General features: G+C 28.0%; 2 protein-coding genes across 4 annotated transcripts in view; one reads left to right on the top strand and one right to left on the bottom strand.

Annotated features, from left to right (window-relative positions):
• LOC107440426 (alpha-2-macroglobulin receptor-associated protein) overlaps positions 1 to 4,695 on the top strand; it is a 13,740-nt gene extending 9,045 nt beyond the window's left edge. For both annotated transcript variants that reach the window (XM_016053338.4, XM_016053339.4), the window contains exons 5-7: positions 271 to 515; positions 2,696 to 2,827; positions 3,837 to 4,695. In XM_016053338.4, coding sequence (XP_015908824.2) covers positions 271 to 515; positions 2,696 to 2,827; positions 3,837 to 3,896 — 437 coding nt within the window. In that variant the 3' untranslated portion in view covers positions 3,897 to 4,695. The remainder of the gene's footprint in view (positions 1 to 270; positions 516 to 2,695; positions 2,828 to 3,836) is intronic.
• LOC107440427 (NFU1 iron-sulfur cluster scaffold homolog, mitochondrial) lies at positions 4,617 to 16,114 on the bottom strand. Of its 2 annotated transcripts, none has more exons than XM_016053340.4 (7): positions 15,946 to 16,114; positions 11,837 to 11,928; positions 11,090 to 11,292; positions 8,128 to 8,242; positions 6,935 to 7,038; positions 5,805 to 5,939; positions 4,617 to 4,760 (listed from the first exon to the last, which is right to left on the bottom strand). In XM_016053340.4, the coding sequence occupies exons 1-7, from the start codon at positions 16,071 to 16,073 to the stop codon at positions 4,683 to 4,685; spliced, it is 855 nt and encodes a 284-aa protein (XP_015908826.2). In that variant the 5' UTR covers positions 16,074 to 16,114; the 3' UTR covers positions 4,617 to 4,682. The 2 variants fall into 2 exon arrangements, with proteins under 2 accessions (XP_015908826.2, XP_015908827.1); XM_016053341.3 differs by lacking the exon at positions 15,946 to 16,114 and adding an exon at positions 15,273 to 15,496.
• Positions 16,115 to 16,964: the final 850 nt, after the last annotated feature.

Below are 16,964 nucleotides of genomic sequence, written 5' to 3'. Positions count from 1 at the left end.
TGCTTTTGTAGTACATATTATTTTATTTCACATTCAAAATTATTATCACAAACTATTTAACGCAGTGTAAAATAGGTAATTAAACAACTTTTAATCTATTTTTTTTCACTGTGCCGTCAAATTTCGAAATCGTTAAAAGTGTGCCGCAACAAAAAAAAGGTTGAGAATCACTGGTCTAGAGCATTTGAGTGCATTGTCATTAAAGTGAACTATTCTTAATTTCCTTGATATTCATTTTGTCCTACAAAATTACACTTGTATATATTTTAGAAAATCATGGGAATGCAGTAGAGCATGTTCTGCATGCAGAAGTGAGTGAAAAAGTGTGGAAAACTGATAACCCTCATCAGGTATTAAAAGACAAGCACATTGAACTCAAAGTAGGCTATGATTTCCTAAACACACGAATAATGCCCGATATAAGGAAAACAGAATTTGAAGAGCCTCAAGTGAATAGTTTATGGGAGATGGCAAAAAATGCTAGCTTCTCTCAGCAAGAACTTGAAAGTTTAAAGGTACTTAATTTATTATTCAAAAAGTATTTATTATATGTATTTTGTTAATGAAGCTAAAACTGAAATGAAACAGCGTTTTTAGTACATTTAAATTATGTTATTACTCCTCTGTCTGTTTATCTCTCGATTTCCACGAGCAATTCAAATGTAACAAAATTAGCCCATCCCACGACTTTCACGTGCGTTTTTCTTTCTTTACTGAGGAGCACACCCTGTCTTTTCACCGCTTAACCAATGATATAAATTATTTACAGGTATTAAACTTTTAACTTAGGTTTTGACCAACAGATGTCATAACACTTTCATTAAATTGCGGCATTTGTAGGTACTTGGTATTTATTGCTCTAGTTTAACTATGTTTGTCCCCTTCTTCTAATCAAAAGTATCTAATATAAGTCTAGGGCTATCTAATCTAAGTAATATTCTTGATTATTTATCAGATTCTGAGAATGATTTTAGTTTTGATAGTGATATAGATTTTTCGGACTGCTCCTTAGATGGTGATAATCTGATCATGATTCAATAAACTTGCAAAGCTGTTAACTTGCATTAAAATTGCAAAGTGTTGGTTTATCTCACAGCTTAGTTTCTCATGACATCCGGTAGCTGAGTGGTAGCGCTTCGCGCTCCCGTGACACACGGTTTGATCCTCGTGCCGGGCAAGGTTGACTCAGCCTGTCATCCCTTCAGTGGGTCGATAAATGAGTACCAATTATGCTTGAGAACTAAACACTGGGGTTTTCGCGTTCGGCTTACCACCTAACCATAACGTCTGTTCTTGCACCCTGAGCCCAAGAAAACTGAAATGGGCACAGTAGGCCTTGGCCCTCTATATGTGCTGTCGCTCCACTGAGTTTAGTTTCTCATAATAAAAATCTACTTAAAAAATCTTTTCTAGAAAGAAAAAATGTCTATTTACATATAACTCCAGTATATAGATTTAAAATATGCACAAAAAAAATTTATTTTTTTAAGCGTTTTTGGTTCACAAATTGAGCAGTCAGAGTTTAATTTTAATACTACTATAAAGGTTTCCAATAGGTCAAAAAAACCTGGAATTGTCAGAGAATTTCATTTGAGGGAGGGCAAGTTAGGAAATTTTTGAGGAATAATGCAGGTTTTGGTTGAAACCTGGAAAAATTTTGCAATAAATCTGGAAAATAACTATTTCAAAATACACAGTAACAATAAGCAGCCTATGAGGTTCAAAGTAAATAATTTTAACATCTATTCTTATTATTTCTTGTAAAAATTGTGCTTTTTAGATTAACCAAAATTATAAATATTAATCATTTTGTTTCAAATTTCTTCTTAAATATAATGCATTTCAATAATGCTATGTTAGTTAAAATTGAGCTTTTTGTATAAATTAGTTTTATTTCTTAAATCGTAAGTAAGGTCTATGATGTCTGGTTTACTTTACTAATGAGATTCTATAAATAAATTATGTTTCACTGAATTTAAAATTTTTTCTTCAAAGCATTGCATTTGTATATAATTTACATAGTGTTATATTCTAAAATCTACCTAAAGTGTTTTAAATATAATATTTCAAACATTTTCTATCAAAAAGTAAATTTAATTGCGTATAGAATGAAAAGAATTATATTTCTGATGAATTATTACTGTGTATAGCGAAGATGTTATCTGGAATATTGTTGAAAATTTCCTTGTAAAGTAAGGGAATTTTATTTCTAAAATTGAGTGGAAACCTTGACCAACTGTAATTTATTGTCTCAGTGTAGTGTAAATAATGCAAATTTTACTGTGTTTGCTAAATGTATTATTGTAACTTTGCAAATGAGTATGATTGATATCAATTTAGAATGCAAAACATTAACAAGTGTATTGTCATAAATCAGTATTTTATTTTGTGTGTTGCTGTAAATTGAGCAAATTTCCATTTTTGCAGATCCAAATTTCAATTTTAAATAAGAATGAACATTTCATGCTTATTCTATTTAAAATTTGGTTGAAAAATATAAATTTATGTGCTTTATAAAAAAAAAACATTTAAATTGCATAAAACTATTGTAAATACAATACTTAGTATAAAATTTGAAATTCTACATGAATTTTGAACATGAATTTTCTACATGAATTATAATTTTGAAAGCACGCATAATTTTCAATTTTGTGGGAATTTTTAATCAAACACACACACTATATAACTCTTTCAGAAAGAACTACATCATTTTGAACATAGAATAAAAAAACTGAAGACACTAACAGCTCTTGAACTCGACGATGATAATGATGTTGTGGAAATTGCAGCCAAGAGAAAAAAGAAGTTAAAAGATTATGGCTACAAAGTAATTTATCTTCTATATTTTTATGAAACATAATTTTTAAAATGTAAAAATGTGCTGTAATTCTGCTAGATAGATCAGCACATATAAATAATATATATTGAAAATGCACAAAGGAAATATTGGTATTCTGTTTAAGATTAATTAGAACAAAGCAATTATAACAGTTTCTATAAATGTTTAACTTTTTAAATTTTTTTTTTATTTACAAAAAAAAAAAGCAATAAAATATCTAATTTTGAAAAGAATTCATGACTCATACTAAACAATATCTTAAACATAATAACTAAAATTTGATTACAATAACTATAGATTTTATTAAAAAAACAAACAAACAATATAACATTAAAATAAATTTATTTTCGCATTTTGTTTTTATTAAATTAAACTACTCAAGAACCATTTTATATCTGGTTTGTAATGTAGAATTTATGTATTTTTTGGGTAGATTTTGAAATAGCATAATAAAATCATCTATCATCTTAAGATTTTAAGGTGTTTTACAGAGAATTATTTCAAATTATTTATATTTCACACTTTTCTCTTTTCAAAGCTAAAATGGCACTAAAATGAGTTGTTAACAAGCATAATTTAATTTTTTTTTAAAAATTAAATACCTCGATGACAGTTTATGATGGTCAAGGGAGTTAAAACTCTATCATTTTATGACCAGCAACATTGTAAGTTAGTCAACTTTGTACACCCATTGCCTATACTTTATCATCTCTATATATCTAGAAAACGCGTTGTGAATTAACGTAATTTACACTGAATTTAGCTTCCCAAAATTATGGGTGCACATTTACTAGTCTAATGCAAAAAAAAAAAAAAGTTCTAACTTGTAGAGCAGTGTTTATTTTCATTGATCCAAAATAGTATGTAATTCTGTCAAACTGTGAAGTAGTAACTTATTTTATTTTTTATAATTTGAAAATCTGAATTAATATAAATGTTTTTATACATTAACTGAGTTTCTATTGTTTAACTTTAAAATAAAACATTATAATTTCAGGTTGAAAAGATCCAAAAGGACCTGACCGGCCGTATTCTTCAGAAGCATTCAGAACTTTGAAAATGCAACAAATAAATCCATATACTTATTGTTACCAGTACTTTTATACCATAAATTTGTTTTAATGAGCTTCTTGCATTTTTCGTGTGTAAATATATTTTTTTGTACTGAATGTTTTTAATCGTCGAGTGAACCTAATGATATCATAATAAGTAAACAGCATTGAATCAGAATGTTCAAATGAATCTCATTTATTTTGCTTTCATGGATATTAACTCTTATGTATTTTAAAAATATCTGTTTTTAATATTTCATATTGCTTTATGAAAACATTATACATAGTTCTCAATTCCAGAATATTCTAATAAAGTTCATTGTTATTTTTGCACTGCACTCTTTATTTCTTTGACAATTTTCTCAAAATTCATTTCATTTGAAAATATACAACATATATGATTTTTGTTCTGACTTTCATGCAATTATAACTTATATTTCTTTTCCAAATTTGATAAGAAACAAAACTTGTATCTAAGTATTTTGTACCATATCAAAGTAATAAAAAAATTAGAAATTTTTTCATTTCTTTAAATGTTGTATGGATGACAACTTGGATGCATTAAATATCATTTTGAATTTTCATTTAATATTAAACAAAAGTTTTATTAAATGTTGGCATCTCTATGTTCTATTACTTACACCAATAAACTTTATTCATATACAAATATGTCAACTAGGACAGTTTTTATTTATTTATTGTAATCACAAAATTATATTAAACAGTGAAATAAATATCAACTTTATTTAAATATAATGTACATCTATTTACAGAATTGTTGAAAAATAAAGCTATTTATCTGTTTTTTCTAGTTTTTCTTCTAACTTTTTGAATTCTATTTCAGCTATTGCATCTACTTCATCTGTTACCTGCATCAAAATAAGTCTTATAAGCATTTTTAATTAATATATTTTGAATGAAGTATTTAGTTAAAACTCGAAGGAAAAAATTATTGTAATTTGAATAGTATTTCAGAATTATAGATAAACTTCTTGCTGAAGTTTCTGTATTCTAAAATTTTCTGTGCTATAATTCTATTGAAAATGTTTTTTAAAGATTGTTTTGAATTACTCTGTTTTCATTAAACTTCATGCAAATCATATTTGTTGATAGCTCTATAATAGATACAGATCTAAATATGCACTATTTCTAGAATACACTTTACGAAAGCTATTCCTTTTATTGACAGATTATTATCGATTCACTGAAGTAGTACTAAAAATGTATTCAATGAGTAACTAAGCAACTGATAATTATCATATTTTACAATTGATTGCCACATTTTGACAGTAAAAACAATTTTTTTCTTCTAATTCCAAGATTCTACAAATTATAAACAGAATGATTAAATACAGTAAAGTTTATCATCATGAAAGCTGAAAGAAACAAGATCAAACTTCATATGCTCCAATAATTATTATTAATTAATATTAATTAAATTTTAGTATTTAACCTTAATATTTGGTTGCCAACGACAATTTGAAATTTTGTGACTTGATATATATATAATATTACTAAAAAATTTTAGCTTGAAATCAAATATTAAAATATATCCTAGATTTTAGCAGATTTAATTCATAACTTTGTTAATTCTATCATTGCTGGCTGATTGTTTTAAAAACAAATCAGCCAGCAATGGGTCTCTAGATGAAGGTAGAATAGTTAGTATGTGTGGTTTTGTTTGTGCTTGACATTGATCTAGNTTTTAGCAGATTTAATTCATAACTTTGTTAATTTATTTGTTTTAAAAACAAATCAGCCAGCAATGGGTCTCTAGATGAAGGTAGAATAGTTAGTATGTGTGGTTTTGTTTGTGCTTGACATTGATCTAGGGATAACTTGTACAGAATTATTAAAAATAAAGTATTTTTTAAAAAAAATAATATAAAGCTTTTATTGTTTAATTAACTTACTTGAAGAACTCCTTTCACCTCTGGTATGTAAAACTGCAACATGTTTTCAACTCCACTTTTCAGAGTAACTACAGAACTTGGACAACTAGTGCAGGCACCTTGCATTTTCAACTTGACTATTCCATCTTCAAAACCCTATTGTGATTAGAAATGATTGAAAAGTAGATTATTATAAAGTAGCCATTAAAAAATGTTTAGTACATACAATGATTCAGATAAAAATAATCAAATATCTTTGGAGCTGTTAAAGAAAACGATGTTTGCAGGATTCAGTACAATTATGAGTTATAGATAAAATTTAATCAACCAAACATAATTTCAGTTGTTAAATGCAATAGAGTGAGATGGCTTGGTCACATCTATAGATAGGATGATGGTGGCCCAGTTAAGAAACTGACTTTTGGAAAGTTTATAGGCAACCAAAAAAGGTGAAAACCAAACACCAGATGGATCAGTTCTGTGGAAAAAGATTTGTTAACCATGAATATCAATAGATGGAGAAACTTTGAATCTGAATGAGGCAGATTTGTTGGGATGGCTCTGGCATGTACTAGGCTGGCACGCTGATAGAATTAGAAGAATGATTAATATGTTCTTTAAAAGCCTTTCAAATGGCTTTTTTTAGTTTAGTTCTACAAATTTACATTATATTGATAATGTGCTTACTTTTAAGTTAGTTTTCATTCAGTTTCTTGTAAAATTATGTAACAATACATTTCTTAGAAAATTTCTTTTGTATTTTAAAAATTTATTCTTAGGTTTAAAAAAAATATTGTTCTACACATCAAAATTCATTCGTCAACATAAATTAAATAGTAAGTTAAATTTAAAATGTGAATTTATAAGTTATTTATTTTGTAATTTTAACTTAAAATTATATGGTAGAAATATGTAAAGAAATTACATATAAAGGATTTGCAAGCAAAATTTTTTTTATTTATTTTAAAATATGTGGAAAATTGTTAATTACTATCATAGTTTAAGAGTTAAAGCACTAATTAGTTCAAGTATATTGCACGCAATGCTCTCTTTCCTAAGTTGAATTTTTTTTATAAATGATTAGAATTTTAATAAGTATAGCAATGTTTCAGAAAATGAGAGTTTAAAATATATATATAAGAGACAAATACCATATAAATGATATCACCCCCATCCTCTTGAACTACTGGACGTATTCGAGTCTCTAACAGTTCTTTAATCATTTGCACAGTTTCATCATCATCTGGATCAAAAGCTAAAGAAATAATATGCACATTTTATAACACATTTAAAAACCAGAAGTTTAAAGAATTTGAAATCAGTAAATTTTAAAATATACTAAGCAATCAAATGTCTTTTTTTTTATGTCAATAACCTATCTTGAGATATATAATTTTCTAAAGTATAGATTAGAGCCTTTTTAACACTAAAATTAATCATAAAATATGTTTAAAATTATATGATATTTAAAATCAATAACTAGGGATATGTAACCTTTTAAGAAAAAATCTGCAGGTAATTATCTCAAATTTTAAAGGCCACATTTTAAAAGCCAATTTCTCAGAGTGAAATGAACAATATCAGTTTGTCTTAAAAATAAAGTACATTAAATTCGATATAATGATTAAAAAAATATAAATATAATAGAATCAAAGTAAAAGAAGAAAAAAATTGAATTCTAGCACACAATTTCATCTTTAATAAAGCTAAATTGTAGCTGGTTTTTAAAACTTTTCTCTGAAGGAAAAAAACTAACATCTCCGTTATTTCTCTAATGTTAATAAATTACTTACATTTGTCATTTTTCAATAATCATGTAAACTACATCTATTATGAACATGTTTTGGTTAAAGACATTTTTCTTAACAAAAAATTTAAATATCAAAGGATAAAGAAAAATTTTGTAATTAAAGAAAAATTCTCAAATCTTGGAACCTAATGTAATAATTTTGAAGTATTTTTTAAAGGTTTTTGGAAACTAATATAAAAATAAGCATGAAATTTTTATTATGAAAGTTATCCAGTTTTTTTCTAATGATATTTTAACAGGAAGGTAATACCTACTATAAAGAAACATTAAGCTATCTCTGAGGCATTTATTATATGTTTCATTTTTGCACAAACATGTAAAAAAAAGTTCTTTTTCAAGTTTTGATGACATGTTTAGGGGACTTTATATAACATGCAACCTCTTAATTTAGTTTTGCCCTTACATTTAATTTTAAAATAGTGGTTGATTTGTAATAATGTTTATTTATTTCTCAAAAACAAATCAAGAAAGATAATAAAGGGATAAAGAATAACTTTTGAATGCATTTTTATGCAAATAAGTAATGAAATGTACCAGTATCAGAAGCTTCTTGTTCACCAGTAACTACAGGAAGACCAGTTGCAAAGAAGTCCATTATGGTAGCAAATATTTGAGGCTTCAATACTTTCCATTCAATATCGTCATCAGCCTACAAATCAAATATTCAGTCTATTAAGTAAAACAATAAATTTTTATACAACAGTTTTATAACAAGTAAACATTAATATACCTTAATGATCATAAACAACATCTGTATAAGTAATATTTTAGAATAGAAAGAAGCATTATGTGATTTCATAACGAGAAGGCATTATCCCTTTTATGGACACATAAATTATGAATTCTTCATTTTAAGCATAAGTTTCACAAGTTCTTATAACCTAATTGATAGTTTTATTTCTGTTTTTTCAAAAAACTAATTTCCATTCTAATTAATTATAAATTTTCTAATAAATATTTAATTATTGCTTCTATAAAAACAAAATTTTAAAATATTTCATTAGATTAGATATGAATTCTTATTATGATTCCATATGAAAAATAGTCTGAATTGCAAATCACACTTCTTATGGTTCATTAACACATATATATCATAACTGTATCACACTAAAGTTGACCAGATGTCAATTAAACTAATTACTAAGAATACATGGCAATTTACATTCACATTCTTGCTATGCTTATGGTTAAAAAACAAAAACAAGCACTTTTTATTATGAAGTCAAATTTCTATTATTCAAAAGTGTAAAACTTAAATTTATAATAACTTGATATGATTTCACTCAGTTTAAATTAACAGCTTAAGCACATATTTGTTTTAAAACTTGAAATTCATATTTACTCAGAATCAGTTTTTCCTTTCTTGATTATCAAAAAAAAATTTCAATTCCAAGATTAATTCCATATTTAATTTATTTGTCAATTTTTTATATATATTTCCTTAAATAAATTTAATAACAAAATAAATTCAAATATTAATATTAAAATGTAATTTATTTTAAGTGCTCGTTTGAACATTGAAACTAAAAAGATATGAATTCTTTTCTCCATTGTTACACAAAAAAATAGTTGGAAAAAAAAAAGTATCCCACTTATTTTTTTCCTCTTTATCATGATTTGTTTTTTGTACCATTGATTAAACAATAATATAACCCAACATGCTATCATAATTTAATCTGGAAGTGTATAGAGCATTAATGGTCTGCTCTAAATATTGGAGGATTTTATTGTTTAAAAAATTGAAGCAAAATTTTTCCTCCTTCCAAATTGTCCAAATTTTTCCTTACCATCAGTTGTAGTATTAAAGTTCAATTTTCATATATATTTTCATATTAAAGATGGCAATAAAAACCAGGAATTTTTTAATAGAGGTTCATTCCTTGCTTTTATTTGCTATTTTTACAATTTTATATCATAGAACGAAGCATAATTCATTCTATTTATTTACATTGCCTCAAATTATTAAAATTTTACTGAATTGTGATATTGAAATTTATAAAATTATGATAGAATTTGGAAAAATATGATTAACAAACTATTTTGAAAGTTCCAAAATTTTTAAACGCTAGAGTGGAAACATGCACTTGTTAGTCAACTTCATTCAAAAGGTACATACAATTACATACATTACTCTTATTATCTTAATAGTAGTTTTGTAACAAAACTGTTTCAGAATATTTGTTAAAAAGAGATGATAGAATCAATTCAAAAAATTTAAAAGGACGCTTTGCTATAGCTAATTCTCCTTCACCTCCATTAGTAATATAAAATTTGTTGTATAGAAAAAAGTGAGTTCATTGGAATTTAGAATAAACCACTAAGTTTTAAATGCTTACAAATATCAAAATGCAAACAATTTATAGCAAAATTATGCAGTGGGAAAGTAATCCTGGCATAATTTGCTTATATATTCGGACTTCTATTTAACAAACTTCCAGTTGACGAATTTCTCAATTTTGCAATTTTTTTCGAGGAATTAAGAACATTTTGGAAATTTCTTCATAAAATAACTTCTAAATAGCGAAGAGAATTTTTTTATTTAATGAAATTTTCTTTGAGATCCACTTTCCCCATTTCTCTATTTTCAGAACATTTAAAACTTGTTAATGAATATGGAAAATGACCTTGAATTGATTTTTGCAACCACATAACTTTTAGAGAAAGCAGTAAAACCCCTTTCCCTTTTTGTTTGCATTGCATACAGGAATCCATGCCAAAAATCAATTCACGAGAAAGCATGGCAGAAATTTCTAAGGCATGGAACTATGATGTTGCAGATCATACTATTCGTAACAGTTTTGCTAAAGCTGGATTCTTAGTCAGCTCGGAAAATTTGGAAAGTACGGTAGACGAGGATGATACTCCTTTAGAAGGACTTTAAAAAAAAAATGTGGTTACAGCTAAGAGAGAATAATTAAATTAATGACGATGTACTGATTAGTAATTTTCTTTTTATTGATTCTGAAGCTGCAACCACAGAAACATTAGCTGATTCGGATATTTTGGACAGCGTGAAAAATAAAAACAATACAGAAATAAATTGTGAGGAAGACAAAGAAGATGAAGATGGAAAGGATGAAGAAATCACCAAACCTTCATATGATGAAATGTTAAAATCAGTTGAAACAATTCGATAGTAGATAATAATTTACAATACAAAGGTGTATCAATTACTATTTTAATTCTGTCTAGTGTTAATGAATTTAAAACCTGTTTTGAGTTGCATAAGTATTTCAAATGGTGATTTTTTATTTAACGAATTTTCCATACAGCAAACTTTTTATCAGGTTTTAGTGACTTCGTTAAATAGAGGTCCGACTGTATTTTGAAATAATTTTTTCAGCATTCGATACCTTATGGTTCATCTGAACTTATTTGTATCTAAATTTAAAATGAAGATGAAAAAGAAAATAAAGAGTTTTTCAAATGGTATAATATTCACTTAACAGATGGGTCATTATAATATGAAAGAAGCATTTAACAGGATTTTCATTACTTTAGACACAGTTATAAAATCTGGACCAAAAAATACTGAAGATACTCCTTCAATCTGAAACAACTGACGAGCAAATGGGGATTTGTTGGCTACAGATGAATTTGGTGCATCAAAAGTTCCAGACTCCATCACTGGAATTCCAGGCATAAATTTCAGACTGTTAGGGTTTGGTGTATCTTGTGTTTGTATAAAAAGGGATTTTCCTTAAAAGAGAAATCAAATGAATAAACAATTTTAAAATTATGACATTCAATTTAACAAAACATATAAAACAATCCAGAGTAAAGAGTCTTAGGTGCCTAATAACAAAGGCATCATAAATGTCCAATGTGCCTTGATAATCACATTATTTTTTGTATATGTATATATATTTTTCTAATTTAGAATAAGTAATATTCTGCGAAATATATACAATACATACTGTCTACATTTGTTCATAAAATTAACATTTAAGGTTAAACTTTGAATTAAGGAGAGTTGAATTATCAACTAACAACAAAGGAAATAAATGTTTCGAGCGTCAGCTCGACGATACATTATTGTATACATATTATACAGTGTTTAGAAATAAGTATTGCTGTATTATTTAGCAAAGGAAATTTTTCTACATTTATCACCCACTTAGTGATTAATATTACTAACAACAGAATATTTTTGCAGATTTTCTTCCCGGGACTGTCTTTTTTTTATATTACATTTGGTTACTGACAAATTTTTTTTAAAACAATAAGAATAATTACTACTAACTTATATTGTAATTTCTCCAGGTCCATTGATTTAAAGGTTTGATCTGGAATTCAGCTTTGCTTAAAGTCCATAAATTACTGGTTTTATACAAACTGAAATAAAATCAAGACATGGGTAAGATATATTTTATTGAAAATGCAAAGTACAAAAATTGTAATGCGCTAAAAATAAAATAAAACTATTGTGCTGAGAATGTTAGCTTAAGTACGATTGTTCATCTAATAATGAAACAAAACGAATTCCCATATCTTGCTTTACAGTGAGATCAATACATTACTACTCTAGAATTGACAAAAATCCCCTGAAGACCTAATGGCAGTCTTAAACAGCTTTCTTAGAGACACAAATTCTCTTAAACTATAAAATTAAAAAAATTTATAAATATGTTTTTCAAAAATTGCCAACCTATTTTTTGATAAAGATAATCTTCTGAAATAATAATCACATGCTGATCGTCAGGCTACCAAAGTAGCGAAGTTATCCCCTCTGCAGAGCATACCCTCCAACTGCTACGGAATTTCCGTAGTTTCAGAAATCTTCTTTTCAGACGGTAGCAAAATTAATGCCTTAATATTTTAAAAAAATTAATTTTAGCGTAACTTGTCCACTATGACTTATAAAAATGCAGGCCTAAGGGCTAGATTCTTAAGTTCTGATAAAAGTTTTATGAGAGATCCATTTGCTTTAAAAATTTCTCCATTGGTTCGCTACCACTAGAAAGAATTATTTTCAAAATCCTCATAAGTTGGAGGGTATGGCAGAGGATCAAAATTGTGATAGCATGTATTCTGACACAACTATGTTTCTCGGAATGCAACAAATAGCGAATTGTGTAGCTCTTGCGCAAAGTAAATAAAGTACTGCTACAAAGTAATATTAAAATTTGAAATATTGGTTATTTCATAAATTACTTTTTTTTTCAAACTTTAAAACAAACTTCAAAAATTGCCTACTTACATTGAAAGATTGTTTTAAACGTAATCATTAAATATACATCCAGTTAGTAATAGATTTTTCATTGAATAGCTGTATAGGGCAGAGGTCCCTTTGAAAGAGGAGTATTTTAAAAAATCAAAATTGTGTTTAAATACGAGGTGTGACAATTAAATAACCACGCTATAGACACCTTAGCTGTTAGCCTTAGCGTGGAGGTTTGTGAATAGAATGTAGGTGAACTTGATGCTTTTGGTGCAGGTGGTTTGGAATAGTAGGTGGCATGGTGTTTGTATCTAGTAGTCTATCTAGTTTAGTTTGTCTTTATTTTTGAGTAAAACATTGTGTTGAAGTGTTGCAATCAAGATCAGCTAAAAATTTGAGCAGCGCATTATTTTTAAAATCCTTGTGAAATTAAAAAAGTTGCAACTGAATGTTTTAAATTGTTAAATGATTTTGAGATAATTAATTGTCATATAAAAATTTTTCTAAATGGTGCAAACTGTTTTTAGAAGGTCGGCAGGTTGTTTATGACAATGAACATTCTGGTTGTCATGCGACATCAAGAACTGATGAAAACATTAAGAATATGAGTGACATTATACATGAAAACTGAGGTTGGAGTGGTCGGATGGTGTGAGATATTATGAGCATTGACAGGCAGACAATAAGAAATTTTTTTACAGAGGATTTGCATTTGACGAAAGCTTATGCAAAACTGGTACCAAAAAACCTGACATGTGAGCAATAAAGGAACATGGAAAACATTTGCTTTGACATCATTGAAAGCTTTTCAGAAGATCTTGAACTGATTGAAAAAGTCATCACATGTGACAAAACATGAATTTTGCAGTATGAACCTAAAACAAATTAACAAGGACCAAAAAGCATAAATGAGGAAGTCTAAACTATTCATTCCTTTTGCGCTATTCATAATATCATCATGACTGGATGGGTACTTCAAGGCCAAACACTAAACCAGCAGTACTATATTTAGGCACCAATAAAGTTTAGAGAAAGAGTGAGGAAGGAAAAGCCAGATCTGTGGTGATTGTGGGTTTTCCACCAAGATGATGCCTCGGCACACATTGCGTTCTCCATGAAACAGTTCTTGGCAGACAAATATATTACTGTGCTCGAACAGTTTTTGAAAATTAAGTGCTTTGAAAATTAAGTGTTTTGAAGAAAATACATTTTAAGGGTGCGGAAGAGTTGAAGGTAAAAACGGCAGATTTACTGAAGGTCTACAACATTGCTTTGAACAATGGAAAACGCATATGCAACAATGTATCGAAAAGGAATGGGAGTAAGTTGAAGGGGACTTATAGGTATGTGTAAAATATTTTCAATAAAGCTGATTTTTAAGACGTCCTATTATTTAATTGTAACGCCTCGTATACGAAATTCTTTAGATTACTGAGAAAAGATCCCATAATCTAACCCAATGCACAAAATGAATTCTATTAATGCATGTTCTTTAAAAACTGGTAAAAAAGTGAGAATTTAATGTATTAATAAAGCTAAAAAACCTCATAATTAAAAAAAAAAAACTAAGATATTTTTGGCATGTTTCCATGCCTCTTTAATAAATTACTGATTCAAGATTAAGATTTTAAAATTTTGGTCCCTTTAAACGGCATAGTGTAAAATTTTCGCTAATTTTCACAATTGAGTCTAAAATTTATTCAAATTGAAGAAATGTCATAATGATAATCTAGTTGCAGTGCTTCAGATAAGGATATGACTCAGGACATTTATCATTTAATTAATGTAAGATTATAAAGCTCATACTATTGTTTTGTGAAATGTCCAAAGAGAATGAGAGGTGTTTGTTGAAAATCTATTGAGTAACACACTATTTTTTTTTAAATCTCAGATCATGAGAAATACTTTTTTAAAGTTAATCATATTTTTCAAATGATAAAAATTAGTAAAATTTTTTCTATTAAAATTAGCTTTTTCCTTCGAAACTTTGGTATGTTTTAATTATTATTATTATTAATTTTAAATTATAGTTATTTTTTGTAGAAAATGTCTTCTCCTTCAGAATATTTGGCTCAACCAATTTTCATCATATTTAGCATAGTTTCCTCATTTCTATTGCATCGTTATTTCTTATCAGCTAGAGAGATTATCATCCAGTAAATATGATTACATACGAAATGATACTCTGTAAAATTGATCTAACAAACCTTGAAATGTAAGTACATCTGACCCTAATAATAGACAATCTTGGGAAAAATATACTTGAGGGTGCCCCTTGGCAAAATTGGCGACTTATGTTTGGCACTATTCCTGTTTGCGCGGAACACCGTGGTATCCGAAATGTCGGCCAAAACATAATGATATTTCAATAAAACATTGGAAAATTTCAACGAAACATCGGCCAAAACTTGCAATGAACCCAATATAAGCCAAATTAATAAACCCAATAAAAAGGATTTTGAATCGAAAAAAAAATTAATGGAGTAGGCGCAGAAAGAAAAGGAAAAAAACAACTCACTTCTTCACTAAGCTTGAATATTCTCAGATTTAGGTGCACAGAATTATCTAATAACAGTTAGATACTGTCTAAATTTATCATGAATAGAATCTGTGTACTTCGATCGCCACATAAATTCGACGAAATACGAATCGAAAATGGCGTCTGTAATACCGGACTAGCAGTGACATTTTTTTCTTAAATCCCTTTTTATGACTGCCCACATGCCTTCGATCTTATTGACTAGATTCAAAAGTAACGTTATCAGCCGGTATCCAACGCAGAACTAACGGACCTCTGAAATTACATGTACCGTTGAACATTTAAAAATAACGCTAAAATCTAAACTAATCAGGATCACGATTGGGTTTCAAAATCGCCCAAGCTGGCGATCAACCGCGATCACAACTTGGCGAGAATCAAGGGGCACCCTCAAATATAGTCTACCCGACAATCTTTTATCCCCATACCATTGATTAATTTATTAAACTTATTTCAATTGCATTGATACAGAAAAAAAACTTGGAATACATTGATCTCGTGAAATCATTGAACTATCATATTAAGTACTCATTTTTTTAAAAACAAAAATACATTGCTCAATTAGTCTTCCTAAAAAGACATTTAAATCACAACACAAAAAGCTACATAAACTTTTAACAGAGAAGACTGAAATATGAGCATAGTAAAATACTTTTTTTGTAAGTGAGTTTTCACAATTGAAAACATTCTTGCTATTGAAATGTTTAATATTTCAGAATAAATTTCAATTCGTTTCGTAACTTTTAAGATTTCCTTTTGTTTATTTACATTTTTTTTCATGAGTTCTTTTCACTTCATTGAACTCTGCTTCAATAAATGTCATTTGATTGCCTATTTCTACTACTCTGTAACTTCGTTAACCTAGAATAACAGTTTAAGGGACCGTTTTTACTGCTTGCAATTCACACAAGTTCAATCAGCAGCAGGTGATTTTAATTAATTAGTTTTAATAATAGATATAAGAGCGTAACATTTAGGTAAATGGCGCAACTAGAAAAAGTGGCTAATTGTTGTAGTTCATTTACGTCACACTAGAGCTACACAATGGGCTATTGGCGTCGGTCTGGGAAACATCCCTGAGGATGATCCGAAAGCATACCATCACAATTCTGATCCTCTGCGGAAGGGATGGCACCCCGTTTACTTACTTTAGGGTAGAACAGTTTAATGAGGACCAATACCGCACACCCTCGGTCCCTACGCAGACTAATCCAAGTGTTCAACTTCCCGCAGCCAGTGTTGTTGGGCTTCGGTGATTTGCTAGTAACCGTGTCTTAACGAGCACTGCGAAACGGCTCATATTTTCAAAACGTTAGTAATTTTTTTTTTTTCATCCGTTTTTTGGTGCCACTTTTAATTAAAAAAAATTGAAAGTGGTTTGTAGTAATTAAGTTCTCCATATTTTTAAAGATAAAATTCAAGAGGGTGTGTTTTGTTTCTCGTAATTAAAAACTAAAAATCGGCTTTTGGCTACCATATTTCAAGATTTTTCACATTATGTTAAGTATCACGTGTTTCAACAGATATATATATATAAAAAAAATCAGGTATTTTTGAGTCACTAAAAAAGTAAACCATAAAAAAAAAATAGGGAAACTGGTTTTTGTGTGCTCTTAATGCATGATAGAAAGATGGAGTATTTTAATTGTTTCATTTTCACTTTAAATATTT

Source organism: Parasteatoda tepidariorum, chromosome 6 (assembly GCF_043381705.1).
Source record: "Parasteatoda tepidariorum isolate YZ-2023 chromosome 6, CAS_Ptep_4.0, whole genome shotgun sequence".
In the NCBI taxonomy this organism is placed as follows: Eukaryota; Metazoa; Arthropoda; class Arachnida; order Araneae; family Theridiidae; genus Parasteatoda; species Parasteatoda tepidariorum.
This window is presented reverse-complemented; position numbering and strand designations above follow the sequence as displayed.

Bases quoted from the DNA above. Each gene is read 5' to 3' on its own strand.
- LOC107440427 (XM_016053340.4), bottom strand. From the start codon at position 16,073: ATGAAAAAAAATGTAAATAAACAAAAGGAAATCTTAAAAGTTACGAAA. The intron at 7,039-8,127 runs GTACATTTCATT...TTATTTCTTTAG, and splicing joins ACAAGAAGCTTCTGATACTG to CTTTTGATCCAGATGATGAT. The intron at 5,940-6,934 runs GTATTTGTCTCT...TAATCACAATAG, and splicing joins GGGGTGATATCATTTATATG to GGTTTTGAAGATGGAATAGT.